This window comes from Erinaceus europaeus, chromosome 2 (genome assembly GCF_950295315.1).
Source record: "Erinaceus europaeus chromosome 2, mEriEur2.1, whole genome shotgun sequence".
Classification (NCBI taxonomy): domain Eukaryota; kingdom Metazoa; phylum Chordata; class Mammalia; order Eulipotyphla; family Erinaceidae; genus Erinaceus; species Erinaceus europaeus.
Window position 1 is genome coordinate 24,703,367 of NC_080163.1, and position 26,422 is coordinate 24,729,788.

The following is a 26,422-nucleotide window of genomic DNA, read 5'->3' on the forward strand; positions in this document are numbered from 1 at the left end:
GGGAGCCAGGCGCTCAAACCCGGATCCTTACTCCGGTTCTTACGCTTTGCACCAGCTGCACTCAACCAGCAACGCTACCGCCCAAGTCTTTAAAAAAAGCACTATCTCTGAAACTCCTGTAAGAATTTTGAGACCTCAAAATTCTCCCAGAGCGCCTTGGGGCCACCCGCCCATCAAGAGTGGTTTCCTTGGCAACACACAGCTCCGGAAGCTCTTCCCCAGTTCTAACCGGTTTTCTCAGGGCGGTGCCTGAGTCTCCGAGCGATCCTTCAATTGTACGCATGCGCTAGCGACAGAGGAGATTTGCTTAAATGGGGCCACCGTAGAGGGGCGTGGCCAAACATGGACAATATGGCGGAGGAGGTTCACGTGCCTGCTTCCGAGGCTCCTAAGCGACCAAACATGCCTCAGACAGGGACTTTGAACCTCAATAACGAGGTGAGTGCTAAGGTGGGGAAGGCGTCTGTGGAGCGAACTTCCAGGAGCTCTCGGGTCGGCTCTTCCACATCCTTCCTGCCGGCCGGTGAGCTCACCGGAGGCCGCAGCAGGAAGTGCATTTGGTGGGGCGTCTTGAAGGGCCCAGGCCCGTGGTAGCTCCCCTCCCTCCACGGTTTTTGGGTGATTGAAGCAGGAGACGTGTCCCTGGCCTCATGTCCCCATGCGTTGCATCTGTGGGACTTGGGAGAGTGACACTGAATCTCAATTTTCATTGTCCTCCGAAAACGATCTCAGGCTAGGACCGTCCTTAAAAAGTTGTGAGAATTTCCATGTACTGTGTTTGCACGGTACTTGGCAGTTAATAAGCCCCTGTGCACATTATGTACCTTTTACTGAGCGCCTAAAAGGAAGAAGATTCAGTAGCTGTGGGTTCTAAGAATTTGCTAACAACAGTCGTTAATGAATGTCGCCTGGATTTATCGTGTCTTCCAACAGCCGGAACATTTCTTTGCTTCCATTTGCGTAAAACTTTATGAGCTGTTTATGTTTCTCGTTCTTTTCATAAGTCCGCTGTCATCAAACATTTGCCCTCCCCTCTATCATAATGTAGTGACGTCGCCAGGTTGTCATTTCTGCCACCATCCCCATTTCCAGTTTCTGCTTCTTGTCAGGGATGTTATAACTCATCTGAAGACTTCAAGTAGAAAAATCAGGAATCAAATTAAGACCTCATAGCTACAACAAAGGGAGTTCTCCATATTCATTATTCAGTGGATACATGTGTCTGCTGTAAGGCATGATTGGCATTACCTAGTTATGCATGGTATACTTTCTATTTCCAAGCAAAAAAAAAATTTTTTTTTTTACTTATCTATTTTTTAATTTTATTTATCTTAACTTTTTATTTATAAAAAGGAAACATTGACAAAACCATAGAACAAGAGAGGTCCAACTCCACACAATTCCCACCACCAGATCTCCGTATCCCATCCCCTCCCCTGATGGCTTTCCTATTTTTTTAATCCCTCTGGGAGTATGGACCCAAGGTCATTGTGGAATGCAGAAGGTGGAAGGTCTGACTTCTGTAATTGCTTCCCCGCTGAACATGGGTGTTGACTGATGGATCCATACTCCCAGCCTGCCTCTCTCTTTTCCTAGTGTGGCCAGGCTTTGGGGGAGCAGAGCTCCAAGGCACATTGGGGTTGTCTGTCCAGGGAAGTCTGGTTGGCATCATGCTAGCATCTGGAACCTGGTGGCTGAAAAGAGAGTTAACATATAAATCCAAACAAATTGTTGATTAATCATGATCTTAAAGGCTGGAATAGTGCAAATTAAGAGTTGGGGCAGGGGGGTTTCCATTTTGTAGATAGCTGCCGGTCTCTTGCCCTTATTTAGCTTTTATAGTCCTTGCTTTGCTAAGGTTAGCTTTGGAGTGAGTGAGAGAACTGTAATAGGAAGTAGGTGAGGAGAGCATCTAAGTCTAAGTAGATACTGTTTCTTTATGAACTTTATACTGTCTCACTGAAGACTATTGTGTACTTTTGCTTTCAGGTATATATTTTGCCCTAATTTATGGATACATGTGAACATATGCTCTATCTTAAGGGACCTGGTCTATATTTAGGTTTTGGGACTTTGTTAGGAAGTAAACCACCTGGAATGGAACTAGAGAATCCTATGAAAGGAAAGGTTTCAATGAGTAATGTGGGTGAAGGGTTGACATTCCACGCCTGACGTCTTTGGACACAGTCTGAATTGAAGCATGCTGAGGTGGTACTCTTTGCACTGATTAGGTTGGGAGCAGCAGATGCAATATCATTTGAGACAACATGCAGGAAAGTGAGCCCCACCCTAGAGGTTCCAGGACTGGGGGAAGTATAGGCTCTATAGGGGAAATGGGAAGTTCCTGCTGTCTTAGGGTTTAAGAAGACAATAGATAGTTATTGCTATAATCACATTATTTGGTAATTGGGTTAACTTTGAAACATCCCTTTGTTAGGATTTGCTGTATCATACACAACATCACTATAATTTATGTCCTTTGACATTATTTGTATATAGCTGTGCCACTGGTTGCTTCTGTTCTCCCTGGTCTAAGTGACAACATATTGGGGCCAGGCAGTGATGCACCTGGTTAACCACACATATCACAGTGTGCAAGGATCCAGGTTCAAGCCCCTGGCCCTCACATTCAGGGGGAAAGCTTCATGAGTGGTGAAGAAGGGCTACAGGTATCTCTCTCTCCCTCTCTATCTCCCCATTCCCTCTCAATTTCTCTGTGTCTCTGTCCAATAATAAATAAATAAAATTTAACAAAAAAGAGAGTCAACATATCAGAGACTCAGCCTATTTATGGTCTGTGCATAAAAAAGTTTGAGATTTAGATGGTCGGGCGGTGGCGCAGTGGGTTAAGCGCATGTGGCGCAAAGCGCAGGGACCGGCATAAGGATCCTGGTTCGAGCCCTCGGCTCCCCACCTGCAGGGGAGTCGCTTCACAGGCGGTGAAGCAGGTCTGCAGGTGTCTATCTTTCTCTCCCCTTCTCTGTCTTCCCCTCCTCTCTCCATTTCTCTCTGTCCTATCCAACAATGAATTGCGTCAACAAGGGCAATAATAATAACCACAACGAAGCTACAAGGGCAACAAAAGGGGGGGAAAAATGGCCTCCAGGAGTGGTGGATTCATGGTGCAGGCACTGAGCCCAGCAATAACCCTGGAGGAGGGAAAAAAAAAGTTTGAGATTCAATCAATTTTTCCCCTCATATTAATTAGTGGTTTATATGACTACAAATTAATAGGAGTGTACATAAACTGGGACACAGTCTTTTGGTGGTGGGAATGGTGTTTATATAACTATCTTTATTTACTGGATAGAGACAACCAGAAATCTAGCAGGAAGGGGTTGACAGAGAGAGAGCTGCAGCCCTACTTCACCACTCACAAAGCTTTCCCTGGCTCGAACCTGGATCCTTGTGCACTGTAACATGTGTACTCAACTAGGTGTACCACCACCCGGCCCCTGTATATATATTTTATACCAGAGCATTGCTCAGCTCAGGCTTACGGTGGTGCTGGGAGTTGAACCTGGGACTTCAAAGCCTCAGGCATGAGAGTCTCTTTGCATAACCATTATGCTACTCCCCTGCCCTCGCTTTTCTAACGACAATAATTCAATTTGCTTTTGGTTGGAGAATTTACCAAAATATAGTGCCCTAAATAGTATGTAGGTCTTCCGGCAACATTGGGTCTTTTGGCCTATTTGTTGCCTTCTCAGTTCTCTCAACCACCTTCAAACAATGCCTCAGTGACAAATGAATTGGCAGCTTCTTATATACTAATTGAAATAGTTGGTTTTGCAAAACAGAAGTTGCTTTCTATTTCCAGGAAAGGGAGGGAGGTAAAGTATGAAAAAACAAAATGATTTTTCACTTATTATAGGAATGTCAAGAACTGGGTTCACATGTGTTTATGAAATTACAAAGATCTCATTTCATAACTGAGTTTGCAGTTCTTGTAAAATAACTTTTACTGAAGTGTTAAATCAGACCATCTTTAAGAGAACCCCCCTTTTTTTTTAAATTTGGTTTGTTAAACTGCTCTGAAGAGTCTTGCTCTAGATGGCAGCATACGCTTAGTAATAGTTAAAAGTGTAGACCAGCAAGCCCTCTAGATTTATAAATTGTTCCTCATCAGAAATAAATATAGCACAGTAAGTTATCATCCAAATAGCCAAATTAGCTTATTTTTTTCAATTATATGTTTACTAATGAGAGAGAAGTAAGGTATCCCTGTCTAGTTCAGAACCTTCTGCAATTCCTGTGCTCTTCCATTGTACCATCTTCCAGATCCCAGAAATTCTCTTTCTAAAACCATAATTACTTTTACTGTTGTTAATTGTGCAATAGTCCTAACAGATAAGATGTCCTGAAACAAATGTCGCTGGACTCAAATTCTGTATTTAGCCAGTGTCTGTACTTTTCTACATTTTAATGCTTAAGACCACCAACCTTTTCCTCTGTAAAATTGTTGCTCTTTTCTGTGTTTTTCTCATCTTCTCCTTTTAAAAAGATTATTTTAGGGTGGAGGAGATAGCTCAATGGTTATTACAAAAGCCTTTATGCTGGTCCCACCACCGTAAGTCAGAATTGAGTAATGCTCTGGTAAAATAATAATAGTAATAATTTTAGTGAACTTAATGCTATTGTTTATACCTAGTGTAGTGTGTTTGTGTATGTGATATCATGTAGTGTAAATGTCATGTCATACTACAGAAATCATTCTAAAAATGATTACATCATTTTGTAGAAAACCTCATGATAACATGTGTATTTCCTGCATTGGTTTAAAATTGCTTATGTTTTATTTCTGTACAGTATTTTCACTCTTATGTGGCTTTGTACAAATGTTTCAATAAATGATTTTGGACATAGCCTTTGCTAGGTCCTCGCAGTCTCACAAAGAGAATGTGCTCATTTTCATTTTTTGTTTCTTTGCCAACTTGATAGATGGATAATGAATATCCAGAGATTTTCATGTATTTTAACACAGCTAGACTCAGATTTTTTTTTAACATTGTAAGCTTCTATGGAAGGTCTTAAATATTTGTTTCCTTATAGCCAGAATTTTCCCTTTTTTAACAAATACTTTTTTTTAAAGTATTTGTATTTATATGTTATTGAATATGTAGAGAGAAATTGAGAGGGGAGGAAGAGAGAGGGAAAGAGACAGAGACAGGTGCGGCCCTGCTTCACCCTTACAAGTAGGGACTAGGGGCTTGAACCTAAGTCCTTGCTCTCTGTTATATGTGCACTTAACCAGGTGTGTCACCACCTGGCCCCACCAGATGTTTCTTAAAGATTAAGGGTGAACAGCAAAGTGAATGGCAAAGGCAGTGTATTAGCAGTGGAACCTGACCAGTTGACTGTTGATAGGTAACTGTGGTTTCAGTGTATCATTTACCTCTCTTTGTGAACCTAAGTTTTCTCTCAGCCTTATCGATTAGAAACTTAGTATTATTTTTATGCAGAGTATACAAGCATATATAATAACTTCTCAATAGAAAATTCACAGTAAGCATTTTCCCCCAAAAGCACAGCTGAGCTCTGGCTTATGGTGTTGCTGAGAATTGAACCTGGTGCCTTTGGAACCTCAGTCATAAAAATCTGTTGCGCCACCTATGGCTATATTGCCTTTGCCCTAACCATATTTTAAAGACTATATTAGTAAATGAGAGAACTAGTTTACTAGGAAATATATCTAGCATAGGCAGTAGTGCTCACATTATAAAACACATTCTTGGGGCCTGGCAATGGCACACACAGTTGAGCACACTTTTTTTTTTTTCTTTATTGGGGAATTAATGTTTTACATTCAACAGTAAATACAATAGTTTGTACATGCATAACATTCTCCAGTTTCCCATTTAACAATACAACCCCCACTATGTCATTTATCATCCTTCATGGACCTGTATTCTCCCCACCCACCCACCCCAGAGTCTTTTACTTTGGTGCAATACACCAATTCCAGTTCAGGTTCTTACTTGTGTTTTCTCTTCTGATCTTGTTTTTCAACTTCTGCTTGAGAGTGAGATCATCCCATATTCATCCTTCTGTTTCTGACTTATTTCACTCAACATGATTTTTTTTTAAATAATTTATTTCTTTATTGGGGAATTAATGTTTTACATTCAACAGTAAATACAATAGTTTGTATATGCATAACATTCCCCAGATTCCCATTTAACAATACAACCCCCACTATGTCATTCATCATCTTTCATGGACCTGTATTTTTCCCACCCACCCACCCCAGAGTCTTTTACTTTGGTGCAATACACCAATTCCATTTCAGCTTCTACTTGTGTTTTCTTTTCTGGTCTTGTTTTTCAACTTCTGCCTGAGAGTGAGATCATCCCATATTCATCCTTCTGTTTCTGACTTACTTCACTCAACATGATTTTTTCAAGGTCCATCCAAGATCAGCTGAAAACGGTGAAGTTACCATTTTTTACAGCTGAGTAGTATTCCACTGTGTATATAGACCACAACTTGCTCAGCCACTCATCTGTTGTTGGACACCTGGGTTGCTTCCAGGTTTTGGCAGCACACTCTTACCACGAGAAAGGATCCAGGTTCAAGCCTCTGGTCCTCAACCACAGGAGGAAGCTTCATAAGCAGTGCTGCAGGTACTTCTCTTTCTCCCCTCTCCTTCTCCCTTCCCCCCTCTTAAATTTCTTTCTGACCCAAATAAATGAAGGGGTGTGGAAGAAACAGCAGCTGGGAGCTTAGATTCATCATGCAGGTGATAGACCTGGTGGCAGTTTAAAAAGCGATTTTTCTGTCTTTAGGGTCATAAAGACAGCCTGTAATGTACAGTCTCAGACAGGTGTTTTGTGGTTGTAGGTCCACCCCCATAATTATTATAATTATTCTATCACAAATTGGATTTCTCAGAACTCTAAGTTGGGTTACCGTCCATTGCTTGAGATTCCCAGACATGATGGGCCTAGACCTCGAATAGATCCCTCTCTCCATTGTTACCAGTCATCTCTATGAGAACAACACAATAGACCCCTTTGTGGGCCCCCATAGGACCTTGCCCTCAATGTGGATCAACAATGGTAGAGAATGTTCCATCTCCCAAAGGGAGGCTGGACAATATACTCTATGCTACACCTGAGGAAGATGGGTCCTGATACTGGGGCAGCTTGGAACGTTCCTACTCATGACTACAGAATGTGAACTCAGATCCACATTTCTTTCTTTTTTTTTTTAATTTTTAAAAATCATCTTTACTTATTTATTAGACAGAGACATCCAAAAATCAAGAAGGAAGGTGGTGATAATGAGAGAGACAGAGACACCTACAGCCTGCTTCATCATTAGTGAAGCTTTCCCCCTGCAGGTAGGGAGCAGAGGCTTGAACCTGGGTCCTTGAGCATTGTAACATGTGCATTCAACCACATGTGCCACCACCTGGCCACACATTTAATATATATATATATATATATATATATATATATATATTCATATTTCTTTTTTTTTTTTTTTAACCTGAGCACTGCTCAGTTCTGGTTTATAGTGGTGCAGGGGATTGAACCTGGGACTTTGGAGCCTCAGGCATGAGCGTCTCTTTGCATAACTGTTATGCTATCTACCCCTGCCCATATTTATTTATTTTTACCACAGCACTGCTCAACTCTGACTATGGTAGTGCAGGGGATTGAGCCAGGAACTTTGGCGTCTCAGAAATGAAAGTCTCTTTGCATAACCATTATGCTATCTACCCCCACCATATGTGTGTATGTGTAATTTTTTTATATTTATTTTTTAATTATCTTTATTTACTTATTGGATATAGAGAGCCAAAAATGAAGAGGGAAGGGGGTGACAGAGAGAGAGAGAGAAGAGTGAATTACTTGCAGCCGTGCTTCACTACTCACTTTCCCCCTACAGGTGGGGACTGGGGGCTTGAACCTGGGTCCTTGTGCACTGTAATGTGTACTCGGCTAGATGCACCACCACCACCTGGCATATATATATATATATTATACTAGAGCACTGCTTAGCTCTGGTGCTGGGAGTTGAACCTGGGACTTCAAAGCCTCAGGCATGAGAGTCTCTTTGCATAACCATTATGCTATCTCCCCTGCTTTCACATTTCTAACAGCGATAATTTGATTTGCTTTTGGTTGAAGAATTTACCAAAATATAGTGCCCTAAATAGTATGTAGGTCTTCTGGCAACATTGGGTCTTTTGGGCCTATTTATTGCCTTCTCAGTTCTCTCAACCACTTTCACAATGCCTCAGTGACAAATGAATTGGCAGCTTTTTATACAAAGCTTTTTATTTTTGATTTTGCAAAATGGAAGTAAAATATTTGGAGAAAGCTAAGTTTGGGGTTGGGCAGCAGTGAGGAAAAAATTGTAATTCCATCTGTATGTAAAATGAATAGATTTATTTTTAATATCCCAAACTTAACTCATTTTCTTCCTGCCTGTACAGAAATACTGAGAAAATCAAGCTAGTAAAGCATTTTTTTTTCTTTTTTTCTTATTTTTTATTTTATTTATAAAAAGGAAACACTGACAAAGCCATAGGATAAGAGAGGTACAACTCCACACAATTCCCACTACCAGAACTCCATATCATATCCCCTCTTGGGATAGCTTTCCTAGTCTTTATCCCCCTGGGAGTATGGACCCAGGGTCATTGTGGGGTTCAAAAGATGGAAGGTCTGGCTTCTGTTATTGCTTCCCTGCTAAACATGGGCTTTGACAGGTAGATCCATACTCCCAGCCTGCCTCTCTCTTTCCCTAGTGGAGCGGGGTTCTGGGGAATCGGATCTCCAGGACACATTGGTGGGGTTGTCTGTCCATTGTTGTCTTAGCATTGGTATGAAACATTCCCTTTTTGCTTTTAGAATTCCATTATGTAATAGTAATGAACATATTCCTTCTTAAATAGGAATTTTAAAGTTGAAGTCTTAGTTTTCTCCCATGATTGGAATGTAACCAGACCAACTCTGCACACTGAGGTTTATTAGTTAATATTGGTTAACATTAGTTAACAAATGGCACACAATTGTCTCATGCACCTGTATGGTACAGCAGATAGAAACATAATACATAACTCTTTACATAGTATTAATTTATTTTATGAATAACTTCATTAGAATATATCATAAACCTCAAGTAACACATTAAACAGATTGTAGTGAGCATGTTTTTAAATGTTAAAATAATAACCATAACTTCTAGAAGCTGTCTCAAGTGTTTATAAAAGGAAATTTTGACCCTCTCAGTGAAAATATTTTGGCCCTCTCAGCTAGGAAATATTACTGAAAAATTACAGTAGTCAGAAGGCTAGAATGTTAACAGGTTGGAGAAAGAGCAATTTTACCAGAGAAGGCAGCATATGTAACAGTTTAGAGGCTGACAAAATATCTCACTTGGATAATGTGCTGCTTTGTCATGTGTCCAGTGCAGGTTCAAACCCTGCTCCCATTGCACTGATGGAAGCTTCAGTGCTATGGTTTCTTTCACATTCTGTTCTCTTAGAAAAGAAAACAAAGCAAAACTTAGTAGGTGTGAACTTATCGAAGAGGAAATATTAAATGTCATCATAATAATTGTTGGAAATCACTGAAGAGAATTAAGTAGAGGGTGTGACATCAGCTATCTGTTAAACAGTGTATTCTGTATTCTGACAGTGCTGTGGATAAACTGATTGGAAAAGGACAGGGATGGATGTAGAGAAAATAATAACTCGGAAAAGAAAGCTTGGTGGTTGAAATAGAAAAAAAAAAAGCCTGGTATAATTTGAGAGAGAGAAGGTAAAATAACAAATTGGTAACAGATTTATTGTGAGTGGTTTGCGAAAGAAAGCTAGCTTTATGTAATAAGTGCTGGGTGTAACACTAAAAGGATTGGATTGCTCTGTTCCCTGAAATAGAGCTCCCTTCCATGACCTCCCCCACCCCCTAGAAAAAGTGATTCAGTTGGAGGTGACAAAACATGAGTGTGAGGTGTCAAGCACATTCAAAAGAAATGGTTGAATGATGGCCAACCTGGCACAGGCACAATCCATTACCCCAGGCTTTTAAGCTTGAGGCTCTGAGGTCCCAGGTTTAATCACAGGCCAGTGAGTTGAGCAGTGCTCTGGTGTCTGTCTCTGTTTCTCTCCTGTTTTCATTAAAATTTTAAAAAAGGTAAAGAAAAGAATTTATCAGACAGACTACTGATACACTTAGATATAGAACTAAAAAGTAAATCTCAGCTGATGGTAGCAATTGTTCCATTATCTTTGTGTAGGTGGCCATCAGATCTCTTGGAAATAAAACAAACATTGTTAAAAAAAAACAAAACAGTTGACCTAGGACTGCCTCATGATATTTTATGCCTGACCAGAGATGGTAGAAAAGGAAAACCAAAAGTGTGCTCTGTCATATAAACCAAGGTAAAGGTATTTGACAAAATCGAAAATGATTAGCAGTGTCAAATCCTGCTGGGGTGGGGGTGGCAGGTGGTGGTACCTGGTTGAGCATACATGTTTCATTGTGCAAGGACCCGGTTTCAAGTCCCCAGTCTCCACCTGCAGGGGGAGAGCTTTGTGAGTGGTAAAGCAGTGTTGCAGGTGTCTCTGTCTCTATCACTCCCTTCCCTCTTGATTTCTGCCTGTCTCTATCCAGTGAATAGAAAGACCCTGATGAGATTTCAAATAAGATGAAGTCTGAAAAACCAACAGGAGTTGGGTTCAGGAATTTTTAAAAATCATTTGGTATCTTTTGTAACAGCTTTTCTTTAATACTTTTTATTAGTGCTCTGAGATTATAAGATACTAGGGATATAATTCCTCAGCACTCCCACCACCCAAGTTCAATGTCTCCCCCAACTCCAAGATAACCTCTATAGTATTCTCCCAAGGTCTTACAGATAGGTTAATTTTTTTTTTTGTCTTCTAAGTGCCTATGTTTCAGTTCTCTATATTCTACATATGAGTGGAACTATCCAATAGTTGTCATTCACGTCTCTACTTAATTTACTACGCATAATCACTTCAGTTCAACCAGGTGCACCACCACCAGGCCCCTCAATTTCTCTGTCTCTAATAATAAATAAATAAAAAGATCTTAAATTTTTTTTTCAAAAAAGTTTTATTAATATCAATGGGAAACAAATCTAATTAATTATGCTGGGATGAAGGAGTAGTCTATAATATGGGTTTTAGTAAAGCAGGAAAGAATGGGGTCCAAAGCACAGCTTAAAATTTTACCTCAGAGGGTCTGGGCACTGGCACACTTGGTTGAATGCAGCCATTACCATACAATAGGACTTGGGTTCAAGTCTCTAGTCCCCACCTGCTTTAGGGAGGTAGCTTCACAAGTGATGCAGGTGCCTCTCTTTCTCCCTGTCTCCTCCCAATTTCTCTCTGCCTCTATCCAAAATTAATTAGTTAATAAAAAACTTACCTGAAATATGTGTAGCACTTTTTTTTAAATTATCTTTATTGAATAGAGACAGGCAGAAATTGAAAGGGTAGGGGAAGATAGAGAGGGAGACAGACAGACACCTGCAGCCCTGCTTCACCACTCATGAAGCTTTCCTCTTGCAGGTGAGGACCGGGGACTCAAACCTGGGTCATTGTGTGTTCAACCAGGCGAACCACCACCTGGCCCCATTGTTTTTTTTTTTCTTCCATTTTTATTGCAGCTAATGGTTTACAATGCAGTTGTGTGGACACAAGAGTATAATAACTCATCTCCCCATGCAACAGAATTTTTTCCCCCCTGTGGATGCAGGACCTCTTGCATGCACCGCTCTGGGCTGAATATATATATAATTTTATTAGTGATTTATTGGTGATTTACAAAATTATGAAATAACATGGGTATAATTCCACACCATTCCCACCACCAAAATTTTGTATCACCATTCCCTCCATTAGAAACTACAGCAGGTAATCCGGGAGGTGGCACAGTGGATGAAGTGTTGAACTCTCAAGCTATGAGGTCCCAAGTTCAATCCCTGGCAGTACATGTACCAGAGTGATGTCTGGTTCTTTCTCTTTCTCCTTCTATCCCTCTCATTAATAAGTAAGTAAAATATTTTTTTAAAAAAGAGACTACAGCAGTTCTCCAAAGGTTACAGATATAGGTTGACTATTATTTCTATAGCTGTCTATCTCTAGTTATGTATATTTTATAAGTATTTTTATCATCCTGCCTCTATTCTTTTCTTTCTTTTTTAAAATTTATTTATAAAATAGAAAATAGTGACAAAACCATAGAATAAGGGGGGTGAAATTCCACACATTTCCCACCACCAGAGTTTCATATCCCATCCTCTCTATTGGAAGCATTCTTATTCCTTATCTCTCTGGGAGCATGGATCCAGGGTCATTATGGGGTGCAGAAGGTAGGAGGTCTGGCTTCTGTAATTGCTTCACTGATGGACATAGCCATTCATACTCCCAGCCTGTTTCTATCTTTCCATAGTGGTACAGGGCTCTGGAGACGTGGGGTCCTAGGGTACATTAGTGAGGTTGTCTGTCCAAGCCAGTCAGGTTGGCATCATAGTAGCATCTGTAACTTGGTGGTCCTTTGCTTCTTTTTTGTGGGATCCGGTTCAGTAGTTGTTAAGGTGGGGTTGATAGTGGCAAATTCCTTTAGTTCTTGAATATTTGAGAAAACCTTTATTTCTCCCTCATATTTGAAGGATAATTTTGTTGGATACAATATTCGTGGCTGAAATTCCTTCTCCTTTAGAACTTTGAATATGTCCACTCTCTTCTTGCCTTTAGAGTTTGTGAAGAGAAATCTGATGAAAGTCTTACAGCTCTTCCTTTGTATATAACTTCTTTCCCTAGCAGCCAGCAAGATTTTTTTTCCTTTTTGACTTTTGATAGTTTTACAATAATGTGCATTGGCATTGGTCTTTTTGTATTTATAAATCTGGGTGATATGTTCTGCCTCTTGAATGAGAATGTTCTGAGGATTTCTTAAGTGAGGGAAGTTTCTCAGCTAAAATTGCCCTGAAAAAATGGACTCTGGGCCTTTGGTCTTGTCCTCCTCCTCAGATATACCTATCACTCTTATATTTGATCTTTTGATGGAGTCTGCAATTTCACAGAGAGTTGCTTGAGTCTTTCTGAACCATTCCTTTCCCTCATCTTTGAATTGAAAGAGTGGGCTGGCCGTATCTTCTAGACTGGAGATTATTTCTTCTGAATATGTGCATCTACTTCCTAAACCTTCTACCTGGGCATGGATTACAGTTGGATTGTCTTTTATTCCCTGCAGTTCTGACTGAAGTTCTTCTTTCAAGATTTGAAGATTCTTAGTGAACTCTTAAGTTCCTCTCTTGTGTGTTTTGATTCGATAGTAACATGCTCTTTTAATTCTTGCTTAATTTTGTGGAGAGTCCTCATAATGAGCTCTGTGCATTCTGTCTTTGAGAGTCTCTCTAAGTCTGTAATTCCTTGGATTTCCTCTATTTCATTTCTCTCAGGCTGTTATAGCACAGTTGGCTGTTTAGTTCTGTTTCTCTGCTTGCACATTTTTTTGTGCTGGTTATTGATAGCCAGCAGGTGGTGCTATTGTGAGCTCTAGGTTTCTCTTGTTTGTATGATCTGCAGCTGGTGGGACAGGGTTGGGGGGGTGTTTCATATATATATATATATATATATATATATATGAAACACTGACAAAACCATAGGATAAGAGGGATACAACTCCACACAGTTTGCACCACCAGAACTCTTCCGTATCCCATCCTCTCCCTTGATAGCTCTCCTGTTCTTTAACCCTCTGGGAGTATGGAACCAAGATCATTGTGGGATGCAGAAGGTGGAAGGTCTGGCTTCTGTAATTGCTTCCCCACTGAACATGGATGTTGACAGGTCAATCCATACTCCCAGCCTGCCTCTCTCTTTTTCTAATGGAGTGGGGCTCTGAGGAAGCAGGGGTCCAGTACACATTGGTGGGGTCATCTGCCCAGGGAAGTCTTGTTGGCATCATGCTAGCATCTGGAACCTGGTGGCTGAAAAGAGAGTTAACATATAAAGCCAAACAAATTGTTAACTAAGCATGAACCTAAAGGCTGGAATAGTGCAGATGAAGAGTTGGGGGGGGGGGGTGTCTCTGTTTTGTAGATAGCTAGTAGGCATATTTTAGTTATATTCCAAATGGCCTGTGGCTATACTAGTTTGTTTGTTTTTTTTTTTTCTTTTATCCCCTGAGCCTGAAATCTGATATGCAGGTGGATCCAAGTTATTGTCTGACCAGAAAGCTGGATCAGGGAAGAGAGTAGCTCCCAAATATGGGAAAGGTGTATAAAAATTGTGGACTGTAAACCCTAGCAGTTTGATGTGATCTGGGGCCCATATTCAGCTTTGGAGCGCCTGTATGACCTCTGCATCCCTCTAGATCTGAGCTCACATTCTGTGGTCATGAGTAAGAACATTCCAAGCTGCCCCAATTTCAGGACCTATGTTTCTCAGGTGTAGCATAGAGTAAACATACATCCCCCTTCGGAGGATGGACAACATTCTCTACCGTTGTTGATCCAAATTAAGGGCAAGGTCCTATGGGGGCCCACAAAGGGGTCTATTTTGTTGTTCCTGATAGAGATGACCAATAACAATGAAGAGAGGGATCTATTCGAGGTCTAGGCCCATCATGTCTGTTTGGGAATCTCAGGACTCCCTGAATAGGGCCCCAGCTGATGGGGTGGCCTGATAGAGACTAAAAAGTCATCATTAAAGTATGCCAGTCTCTTGCCCTTATTCATCTTTTTCAGTCTTTACTTTGATAAGGTTAGCTTTGGAGTGAGTAAGGGAACTGTAATAGGAAGTAGGTGAGGGAGGGTATCTAAGTAGACACTATTTCATTATGAACTTGATACTGACTCACTGCAGACTATTATGTACTTTTGCTTACAGGTATATATTTTGGCCTAATTTATGGATTCACATGTATTCATAAATTAGGGCAAATTCTGTTTCTTAATAGAGGAGGATGAGTGGTAGAACTGAATTTTCATTCATTGTAGTAAAAAAAAAAAAAAAAAGGACAATTGTTCTCTTTTCCTCCATGAGATTGGTAGAGTTGAATAGGAAGATTGAATATTTTATGAAAGCAGAGCAAATTGACCAAAGGAAAAAAACAAGGCCAGAATGGCTCTGAAGTATAGGCTTCCTTCAGGGTTGGTTAGGTTGAATTTATAGAAGTAAGACTGCTGCAGGTACTTCCTGGTAATAGGGGCAACATGTTTTTATCCAGGATTAAGGTTTTGCTGACATAGGACTAAAGGAGTTTAAGGTATTGATGCATGTTGATCATTTACTGAAACTCTATAAAAGGAACACTAAGAAGAAAGGGACTGAGAAGAAAGAGACTGAGAAAAATGTAGGAGTCCCTGAGCTGCTGGTTCTAGGGGAGTCAGAGATGCTTGTGTTGAATAGAGTTGAAAAGCAGGCTCGTGGAAGTTGTGATCTCGCAGGTGGCGCAAAGTACAAGGACCAGTATAAGGATCACGGTTCAAGCCCTGGCTCCCCACCTGCAGGGGAGTGGCTTCACAGGCGGTGAAGCAGGTCTGCAGGTGTCTATCTTTCTCTCCCCCTCTCTGTCTTCCCCTCCTCTCTCCGTTTCTCTCTGTCCTATCCAACAACGATGACAACAACAATAATAACTACAACAATAAAACAACAAGGGCAACAAAAGGGAATAAATAAATAAAATAAAATATTTGAAAAAAAAAAGAAGAAGTTGTGATCTCACTGGGGAATGTTTAAATAGTAGTTTTAGGAATGGAGTAGTTAAGCGCGATGACAGGGACTAACAGCGACCATGAAAGTGGAGGGCTCAGATGGAGTAGATTAGGTCATTAGAAAAGATGAAGTCAGGAAGTGAGGATGTAATTAATGTTGGATGGGATATACAGTGGATATTACATCACCGAAAATGATGGCCTCTCTTAGGGTGGAGAGAAACTGAGTTGGTTGCCATTATCTTTAATGAATAGAGGGTGGTTAGTTATAGTAATGATAAGAAGAAACCAGATGATGCCCTCATTGTCATTTTTGAAATAAAGAGGTATGGTGTGTGCCAGGAACCAACTCTTTAAATACAGGGACCAGAGCTATTATCTCACGTGGGCTAGGGTATGTACCTTTCTATACGCATGATCTTAGTTGCCAGCACAAATGGGGGGGGGGCTCTGAAGCTATGGTATCTCCCCTTATCTCTCCATTGCTGAGAAAAACTTGACCAGGAAATAGTGAAATCACAACAAACTAGGGTCAAAAAAAAAAGAAAGAAAAAAGAAAGACAGAGAGTGTGTGTGTGTGTGTGTGTGTGTGTGTGAGAGAGAGAGAGAGAGAGAGAGAGAGAGAGAGAAATCAGCTATAACACTGCAAGAACCCTGACCTCTAAGAACTTACAGACAACTGAAATTCAAAGAATATCATGTGAGCAGCTGGTATAGATGGTACAATGAGATACATGTTCTTTATCTGTAGTATTCAGTGAGGGGAGCCTAGGGATGACTGATCATCTCTAAATGAAGAAGGCATTGCTGGGTTCGTGGGAAAAAATATATATGACGGGGGATGCTGGCAGTACCACCTGCAGGGGAGTGGATTCATAAGCAGTGAAGCAGGTCAGCAGGTGTCTATCTTTCTCTTCCTTTCTCTTGTCCTCCCCTCCTCTCTCCATTTCTCTCTGTCCTATCCAACAATGACAACATCAGTAACAACAACAACTACAACAACAATCAAAAAGGGGCAACAAAAGGGAAAATAAATAAATAATAGTGTGTGTGTGTGTGTGTGTGTGTTGTGAAATGTATGTAGTTCCTAAAGAAGGGAAAGATCAATCTGCCAAGAAAAGAATTGTAAGATGTGTAGTCAATGATTGCAGTTGTGCTAGGTAAAGCAAACTTAAAATGACAGTATTCAGCACTATTAGAAATAATGTTCTTTCTCATCAGAGTATTTCCATTTGTTGGTCTATGGTTTCTATTATTCTCAGGGTTCGTCATCGTTCTCTCATGGAATGCCATGTACATTTGCCTCTGCATGTGCATTTATTTTTTTCCCTTTTTTATTTAAGAAAGGATTAATTAACAAAACCATAGGGTAGAAGGGGTACAATTCCACACAATTCCCACCACCCAATCTCCATATCCCACCCCAAACCCTGATAGCTTTCCCATTCTCTATCCCTCTGTGAGCATGGACCCAGGGACTTTGTGGGTTGCAGAAGGTAGAAGGTCTGGCTTCTGTAATTGCTTCCCCGCTGAACATGGACGTTGACTGGTCGGTCCATACTTCCAGTCTGCGTCTCTCTTTCGCTAGTAGGATGGGTCTCTGGGGAAGCGGAGCTCCAGGACACATTGGTGGGGTCTTCAGTCCAGGGAAGCCTGGCCGGCATCCTGATGACATCTGGAACCTGGTGACTGAAGAGAGTTAACATACAAAGCCAAACAATTTGTTGAGCAATCATGGACCCAAAGCTTGGAATAGTGGAGAGGAAGTGTTAGGGGGGTACTCACTGCAAACTCTAGTGTACCTCTGCTTTCAGGTATATATTTTGCAGTAGTTTATGGATACGTGTGAACATAAGCTCTGTCTCACAGAAACTGGTGTATATCTAGGTTTTGGGACTTTGTTAGAAAGTGAACCACCTGAGATGGATATACTCTGAAAGGAAAGGTCTCACCCGAGTAATGAAGCTGAAGGGTTGTCATTCCACACGTGAAGTCTCTGGACACAGTCTGAAGTGAAGCATGTTGAGGTGGCAATCATTGTGTTGGTTAGGTTGTGATCGGCAGATGCAATATTATTTGATATGGGTTGGGAGAGGCATACGGGAAAGTGGGTCCTATCCAGTGGTTCCAGGACTGGGGGAAGTAGAGGCTCTATAGTGGAGATGTGAGGTTCCTGCTGTCTTAGGGTTCAAAAAGGCAATGAATAGTTAATGTTATCATCACATTATTTGGTAATTGGGTTAACTTTGAAAAGTCCTTTTGTTAGGGTTTGCTGTACAGTACCCAGTATCTTGTATATAGCTGTGCTATTGGTTGCTTCTGATCTACTTGGTCTAGGCTTTTGAGCGAGTCTGCGTATCAGTTACACAGCCTATATATTAAAAAGATTCAGTTTGTGTTTTGAAAAACTGCGAGACATACAATTAATTTTCCCCCTCTCATATTAATTAACTAGTGATTTATATGACTACATTTAAAAAAATTTTTTTTTTTTTAAGAAAGGATTAATTAACAAAACCATAGGGTAGGAGGGGTACAACTCCACACAATTCCCACCGCCCAATCTCCATATCCCACCCCCTCCCCAGATAGCTTTCCCATTCTCTATCCCTCTGGGAGCATGGACCCAGGGTCATTGTGGGTTGCAGAAGGTAGAAGGTCTGGCTTCTGTAATTGCTTCCCCGCTGAACATGGGCGTTGACTGGTCGGTCCATACTCCCAGTCTGCCTCTCTCTTTCCCTAGTAGCGTGGGTCTCTGGGGAAGCTGAGCTCCAGGACATATTGGTGGGGTCTTCAATCCAGGGAAGCCGGGCCGGCATCCTGATGACATCTGGAACCTGGTGACTGAAAAGAGAGTTAACATACAAAGCCAAACAAATTGTTGAGCAATCATGGACCCAAAGCTTGGAAAAGTGGACAGGAAGTATTAGGGAGGTACTCACTGCAAACTCTAGTGTACTTCTGCTTTCTTACTTTGGTGCCATACTCCAAACTCAGTCAATTTCTGCTTTGCATTTCTACTTCTTTTTTTTTTTTTTACATGCATAACATTCCCCAGATTCCCATTTAACAATACAACCCCCACTATTTCATTCATCATTTTTCATGGACCTGTATTCTCTCCACCCACCCACCCCAGAGTCTTTTACTTTGGTGTAATACTCCAATTCCATTTCAGGTTCTAATTGTGTTTTCTTTTCTAATCTTGTTTTTCAACTTCGGCCTGAGAGTGAGATCATCCCGTATTCATCCTTCTGTTTCTGACTAATTTCACTCAACATGATTTTTTCAAGGTCCATCCAAGATCGGATGAAAACGGTGAAGTCACCATTTTTTAAAGCTGAGTAGTATTCCACTGTGTATATATACCAAAACTTGCTTAGCCACTCATCTGTTGTTGGACACCTGGGTTGCTTCCAGGTTTTGGCTATTACAAATTGTGCTGCCAAGAACATATGTGTACACAGATCTTTTTGGATGGATGTGTTGGGTTCCTTAGGATATATCCCCAGGAGGGGAATTGCAGGGTCATAGGGTAGGTCCATTTCTAGCCTTCTGAGAGTTCTCCAGACTGTTCTCCACAGAGGTTGGACCAATTGACATTCCCACCAGCAGTGCAGGAGGGTTCCTTTGACCCCACACCCTCTCCAGCATTTGCTGCTGTTACCTTTTCTGATGTGTGACATTCTCACAGTAGTGAAGTGATATCTCATTGTTGTCTTTATTTGCATTTCTCTGACAATCAGAGACTTGGAGTATTTTTTCATGTGTTTCTCGGCCTTTTGGATCTCTTCTGTGGTGAATATTCTGTCCAAGTCCTCCCCCCATTTTTGGATGGGGTTATTTGTTGTCTTGTTGTTGAGTCTGGCAAGCTCTTTATATATGTTGGTTATTAAACTCTTATCTGATGTATGGCATGTAAAGATCTTCTCCCATTCTGTGAGGGGTCTCTTGATTTGGGTAGTGGTTTCTTTTGCTGTGAAGAAGCTTTGTAATTTGATGTAGTCCCATAGGTTTATACTTGCCTTAGTCTTCCTTGTAATTGAATTCGTTTCATTGAAAATGTCTTTAAAATTTATGCGGAAAAAAGTTCTTCCAGTATTTTCCTCTAAATATCTGATAGTTTCTGGTCTAACATCAAGTCCTTGATCCACTTGGAATTTACTTTTGTATTTGGTGAAATACAGTGATTCAGTTTCATTCTTCTGCATGTTTCAACCCATTGTTTCCAACACCATTTGTTGAAGAGACTCTGCTTCCCCATATAATAGTCTGGGCCCCTTTATCAAAGATTAGATGTCCATACGTGTGGGGCCTCATTTCTGGGCTCTCAATTCTATTCCACTGGTCAGTGTGTCTGTTCATGTTCCAGTACGTTTTGATGACAATAGCCCTATAATACAGTTTGAGATCTGGCAGTGTGATGCCTCCGGTTCTGTTCTTTTTTCTCAAGATTGTTTTGGCAATTCTAGGTCTTTTCTGGTTCCAGATAAACATTTGTAGCATTTGTTCTATTCTCCTAAAAACTGTGCTTGGGATCTTGATGGGGATAGCATTAAATTTGTAGATGGCTCTGGGTAATATATTCATTTTGATGATGTTAATTCTTCCAACCCATGAACATGAAATATCTTTCCACTTCTTTGTGTCTTTTTCAATTTCTTTGAGTAGTGACTCATAATTTTCAGTATACAAGTCTTTCACTTCTTTGGTTAGGTTTACTCCTAGATATTTTATTGTTTTTGTTGCTATAGAAAAAGGAACTGATTTCTGGATTTCAATTTCTTCTAACTTAGTGTTTGCATAGAGGAATGCCACTGACTTTTGAATGTTAATTTTATAGCCTGACACATTACTGTATTGCCTGATGATTTCCAAAAGCTTCTTGCTGGATTCCTTAGGTTTTTCCATGTATACTATCATGTCATCTGAAAATAAGGAGAGTTTGACTTCTTCTCTTCCAATCTGTATCCCTTTAATTCCTTGCTCCTGCCTGATTGCTATGGCAAGAACTTCCAACACTATGTTGAATAGTAATGGTGATAGTGGGCAACCCTGTCTAGTACCTGATCTGAGGGGAAATGCTTCCAGTTTTTCACCATTGAGTATGATGTTGGCTGTAGGTTTGCTATATATAGACTCCACTATCTTCAGGAATTTTCCATCTATTCCCATTTTTTGTAGTGTTTTGATCATAAAGGGATGTTGTATCTTGTCAAAGGCTTTCTCTGCATCTATTGATATGACCATGTGGTTTTTGTTGATGTGGTGGATCACATTGATTGATTTACGTATATTAAACCAACCTTGCATGCCTGGGATAAACCCCACTTGGTCATGATGAACAATCTTTTTGATATACTGCTGTATCCAGTTGGCTAGAATTTTGTTCAATATTTTCGCATCTATGTTCATCAGAGATATTGGTCTGTAGTTTTCTTTTTTGGTTGTGTCCCTGTCTGCTTTTGGTATCAGGGTGATGTTGGGTTCATAGAAGCTGGCAGGGAGTATTCCAGTGTCTTCAACCTTCTGGAAGACTTTTAAAAGTAGAGGTATTAGTTCTTCTTTTAAAGTTTTATAGAATTCATTTGTAAAACCATCTGGTCCAGGACTTTTATTTTTGGGAAGATTTTTGATAACTGTTTCAATTTCATTAGCTGTGATGGGCCTGTTCATGTTATCCACTTCCTCTTGACTTAGTTTTGGAAGTTGGTAGGTATCTAGGAAATCATTCATTTCTTCCAGGTTCTCTAGCTTGGTGGCATATAGTTGTTCATAGAAGCCTCGCATGATATGTTGAATTTCTGCAGTGTCTGTTGTGATTTCTCCTCTTTCATTTACTATCCGATTTATTTGGGTCTTCCCTTTTTTGTTTTGTGAGTCTGGCTAAAGGTTTGTCGATTTTGTTTACTCTTTCGAAGAACCAACATTTACTTTCATTGATCTTTTGTATGGTTTTCCTATTCTCAATGTTATTTATTTCTGCCCTAACTTTAGTGGTTTCTGTCCTTCTGGTTGCTTTAGGATTCCTTTGTTGTTCTTCTTCTAGGTCTTTAAGATGTGCAATCAGGCTGTTTATTTGTGCCTTTTCTTGTTTCCTAATGTGTGCTTGTATAGCTATGAACTTCCCTCTTAGGACTGCTTTAGCTGTGTCCCAAATATTTTGATAGCTTGTGTCTTCATTTTCATTGAACTCTCGAAACATTTTGATTTCTTCCTTGATTTCCTCTTTGACCCAGAAGTTGTTAAGAAGTGTACTGTTGAGCTTCCACATTTTGGCACTGTTACTAATCTTTTGTTGATTGTTAAGTGTTAGTTTAATTCCACTGTGGTCTGAGAAGATGCTTGGGATGATTTCAGTGCTCTTGAATAGGCTGATGCTGTCTTTGTGGCCTAACATATGGTCTATCCTTGAGAATGATCCATGTGGATTTGAGTAAAATGTGTATTCCAGTTTCTTGGGATGAATGACTCTGAAAATGTCCAATAGTTCTAGTTTATCTATCTCTTCATTTAGCTCCCTTATGTCTTTACTGATTTTCTTCCTGGATGATCTGTCAAGTTGAGATAGTGGGGTGTTGAAGTCCCCTACTATGATTGTGTTACTGTTAATATATTGCTGTAGCTCTTTCAGTAGAAGTTTGATGTATTTAGATGGATTCTCATTGGGTGCATAGATATTAATAATTGTTAAGTCCTCTTGATTGACTGATCCTCTGAGCATTAAGTAGTGTCCATTCCTATCTTTTTTAATCTTATCTATTTTAAAGTCTATCATGTCAGATATGAGAATAGCTGTTCCTGCCCTTTTTTGTGGGCCATTGGCTTGAATGATAGTTTTCCATCCTTTCACTTTAAGTCTGTGTTTGTCTTGTTGAGTTAGGTGAGTTTCCTGTAGACAACATATTGTTGGTTTGTGTTTTCTGATCCATCTTGCTACTCTGTGTCTTTTAATAGGTGAATTCAGGCCATTGACATTTATTGATATCAAAGATTGAAGATATTTTAACGCCATTCTTGTAGAGTTTTAGAGTGTTTTGATATATGTCCTATTTGTGGTGGTCTGGTTGTTTATAGGAGACCTTTCAGAACTTCTTTCAGGCCAGGCTTATTGATGGTTGCTTCCTTCAACTGTTGCTTGTCTGAGAAGGTTTTGATGCTTCCATCTAGTCTGAATGAGAGTCTAGCAGGATATAGTATTCTTGGCTGAAAGCCTTTCTCATTGAGCACTCGATAGATATCTTGCCATTCTCTTCTGGCCTGTAGTGTTTGTATGGAGAAGTCTGCTGCTAATCTTATGGGTTTTCCTTTGTTGGTGACTCTTTGTTTTTCTCTTGCAGCCTTGAGGATCCTTTCTTTATCCTTATTCCTTTCCAATCTAAGTATGACATGTCTTGGTGTCTTTAGGTCTGGGTTAATTCTGTTTGGGACCCTCTGGGCTTCTTGAATCTTTATGTCTTTGGTGTTGTCTAGACTAGAGAAATTTTCAGCTATTATAGCCTGGAGAATGCTTTCTTCCTCCCCTTCTCTTTCTTCCTCTGGTAAGCCAATAATGCGTATATTGTTTCTTTTGTAGTCATCCCATAGGACTCTGTTGTTGTTTTCAGCATCTCTTAATCTCTTTTTGAGATCTCTTACTTCTTTTTTAGTTGTCTCTAACTCATCCTCAATCTTGCTGATTCTGTTTTCAGCCTCATAGATTCTATTCTCTCTGCCCTCTACTGCTTTCTGGAGTTCATCTATTTTGTTGCCCTGCTTTGATACTGTTTTAGCTTGTTCAGCTAGTTGCCTTCTTAGCTCAACGATTTCAGCTTTCAGCTCTCTAATAACCATGAGATAATTAGAATTTTCTTCCATTTTCTCATTTGTTGTTCCTGCATTTCTGATTACAATTTTTTCAAATTCTTTACTCACTGCTATTATTATTTCCTTAGCTAATGTTTGGATGTTGAACTCGTTGTTTTGTGCTTCACCCTCTGGAGGACTTTTAGCTGGACTCTTGTCCTGGTTCGAGTCTCCAATATTTTTTCTTGTTGTTTTAACCATTTTATATAAGTTAACAGTTTTTTCAATCCCTGAGTTGGAGTTTAGTGGTGTAAAAGCCTTTTTTTTTTTTTTTACCCTGTAGGCTATGGGAGTCTGAGGGCTTTTAAACTATCAATAGACTTCTTAGCTTAATCACTGACTCCTGACCAAGAGATAAAGCAGGGTGTGGCAGAGATAATCCAGTGGTTATGCAAGGAGACTTTCACAGCCCCTCAGCTATGCCACCGAGGTATAGGTCTTCTCCTGAGTTTCCCGGTTAGATCTCTGTCCCCTGGTGTCCCTCCCTGTTGCTGCTCCAGATTCTGAGGGTAGTAGCAATGGAGACTCAGAGTTGCACTTGGTGAGTCTCTGGGGAGTCCTTTCCTCCCTTCAGCTGTCCTCTTGTTGGTGGAGCAGACTGGCGGTGGTGTCTCCACTGACAAACTGTTGAACTGTTAGCAGTCACTTAATCTCTCCTTAGGCCCCTCTCTCCTCTCTGTCACCAGCCACGCGTGTTTGTACTCACGGGTGATCTACTGGGTTTCTGTGGTCATTCTAGTCCTGTCTTGTTTCGGTCCGGGTGGTCTCCTTTGGTATTCCTAGTTGATCCGGGAGAGGAGAGGAGAGGAGAGGAGAGGAGAGGAGAGGAGAGGAGAGGAGAGGAGAGGAGAGGAGAGGAGAGGAGAGGAGAGGAGAGAAAGCGATCTGCTGCTCGTAGCTCCGCCTCCGGAAGTCGAATTATATGACTACATTTTACTAGGAGTGTACATAAACACCATTCCCACCACCAAAAGACTGTGACCCATCCCTCACACCCACTCCCACACCCACTGTCCCAGGAAGCTGCATGTCTACCCCTCACCACAGGGTTTTTACTTTGGTATCCTACTTACAATTTGGTCAGGTCCTGCTTTTAGTTTCCCTTTCAGATCTTCTTACTCAACTTCTGTTATTGAGTGGGGTCATCCTATACTCATCTTTATATTTCTGACTTAGCTCACTTAACATAATTCCTTCTAGCTCTGTCCAAGATGGGTCAGAGAAGGTGGGTTCATTGTTCTTGATAGCTGCATAGTATTCCATTATGTATATATACCACAGCTTTTTCAGCCACTCATCTGTTGTTGGGCACCTGGGTTGCTTCCAGGTTTTAGCTATTATGAATTGTGCTGCTATGAACATTGGAGTACACCCCTCTTTTTGGTTGGGTGTTATGGAGTCCTTGGGATATAACCCCAGGAGAGGACTTACTGGATCATATGGAAGGTCCATGTCTAGCCTTGTGAGAGTTCTCCAGACTGCTCTCCACAGAGGCTGGACCAATTTACATTCCCACCAGCAATGCAAAAGGGTTCCTCTGTCCCCACAACCTCTCCAGCATTTGTTGCTGCTGTCCTTTTTGATGTATGCCATTCTTACAGGAGTGAGGTTGTATCTTAGTGTTGTCTTAATTTGCATTTCTCTGACAATCAGTGACCTAGAGCAGTTTTTCATATGTTTGTTAGCCTTTTGGATCTCCTCTGTAGTGAATGTTTTGTTCACATCCTCTGCCCATTTATGGATGGGGTCATTGGCTTTTTTGGTGCTAAGTTTGCTGAGCTCTATATATTTTGGTGATTAGTTTCTTGTCTGATGTATGGCATGTGAGGATCTTCTCCCATTCTGTGAGGGGTCTCTTTTTTTGTGTGATAGTTTTTTTGGCTGTGCAGAAGCTTTTCAATTTGATGTAGCCCCATTGGTTTGTTTCTGCTTTAGTCTTCCTTGCAATTGGGTTTATTCATCAAAGATGTCCTTGAGGTATAGGTGGGAAACTGTTTTACCAATGTTTTCCTCTAAGTATTTGATTGTTTCTGGTCTGACATCTAGGTCTTTGATCCATTTGGAGTTGATTTTTGTTTCTGGTGAGATAAAGTGGTTCAATTTCATTCTTCTGCATGTTACAACCCAGTTTTCCCAGCACCATTTATTGAAGAGAGCCTCCTTTTTCCATTTAATCCTTTGGGCCCCCTTATCAAAGATTAGATGTCCATAGGTGTGGGGATTTATTTCTGGGCTTTCAATTCTGTTCCACTGGTCTGTGTGCCTATTTTTATTCCAGTACCATGCTGTTTTGATGATGATGGCTTTATAATATAGTTTAAAGTTTGGGAGTGTGATGCCTCCATTTCTGTTTCTTTTCCTTAAGAAGGTTTTGGCAATTCTAGGTGTTTTCATGTTCCAGATAAATGATTGTAGTGTTTGTTCTATTCTCTTAAAGAAGCTTGGTGGAACTTTGATGGGTATTGCATTAAATTTGTTTATGGCTCTGGCGAGAATATTCATTTTGATGATATTTATTCTTCCAATCCATGAGCTTGGGATATCTTTCCATTTCTTGGTATAAGTTTCTATTTCTTTGAGTAGTGACTCATAGTTTTCAGTATATAAGTCTTTCACTTCTTTGGTCAACTTTATTCCTAGGTATTTGATTGATTTTGCTGAAACAGTAAATGGGAGTGATTTCTGGATGTCTTCTTCTGCATGTGCATTTAATGTGGGCTTCTGACTTTTATTTTACAGTTATTCTTGAGAGAATAACTAAAAATAAAAATAGTTCCATGTAAGTAAGAAAAATATAATTGATTTCACACGTTTCCTTTTGTTAGTAGCAACACTCATTCAGTAGATTAAATCTCTCCCATTGTGACTGAGG

General features: G+C 40.4%; 1 protein-coding gene across 1 annotated transcript in view; it reads left to right on the forward strand.

The window, feature by feature from the left end:
• The first annotated feature begins 311 nt into the window (after positions 1–311).
• The window catches only part of SRFBP1 (serum response factor binding protein 1), a 77,550-nt gene continuing 51,439 nt past the window's right edge, over positions 312–26,422 (forward strand). The window contains exon 1 of the mRNA XM_016190091.2: positions 312–438. Coding sequence (XP_016045577.2) covers positions 343–438 — 96 coding nt within the window. The 5' untranslated portion in view covers positions 312–342. The remainder of the gene's footprint in view (positions 439–26,422) is intronic.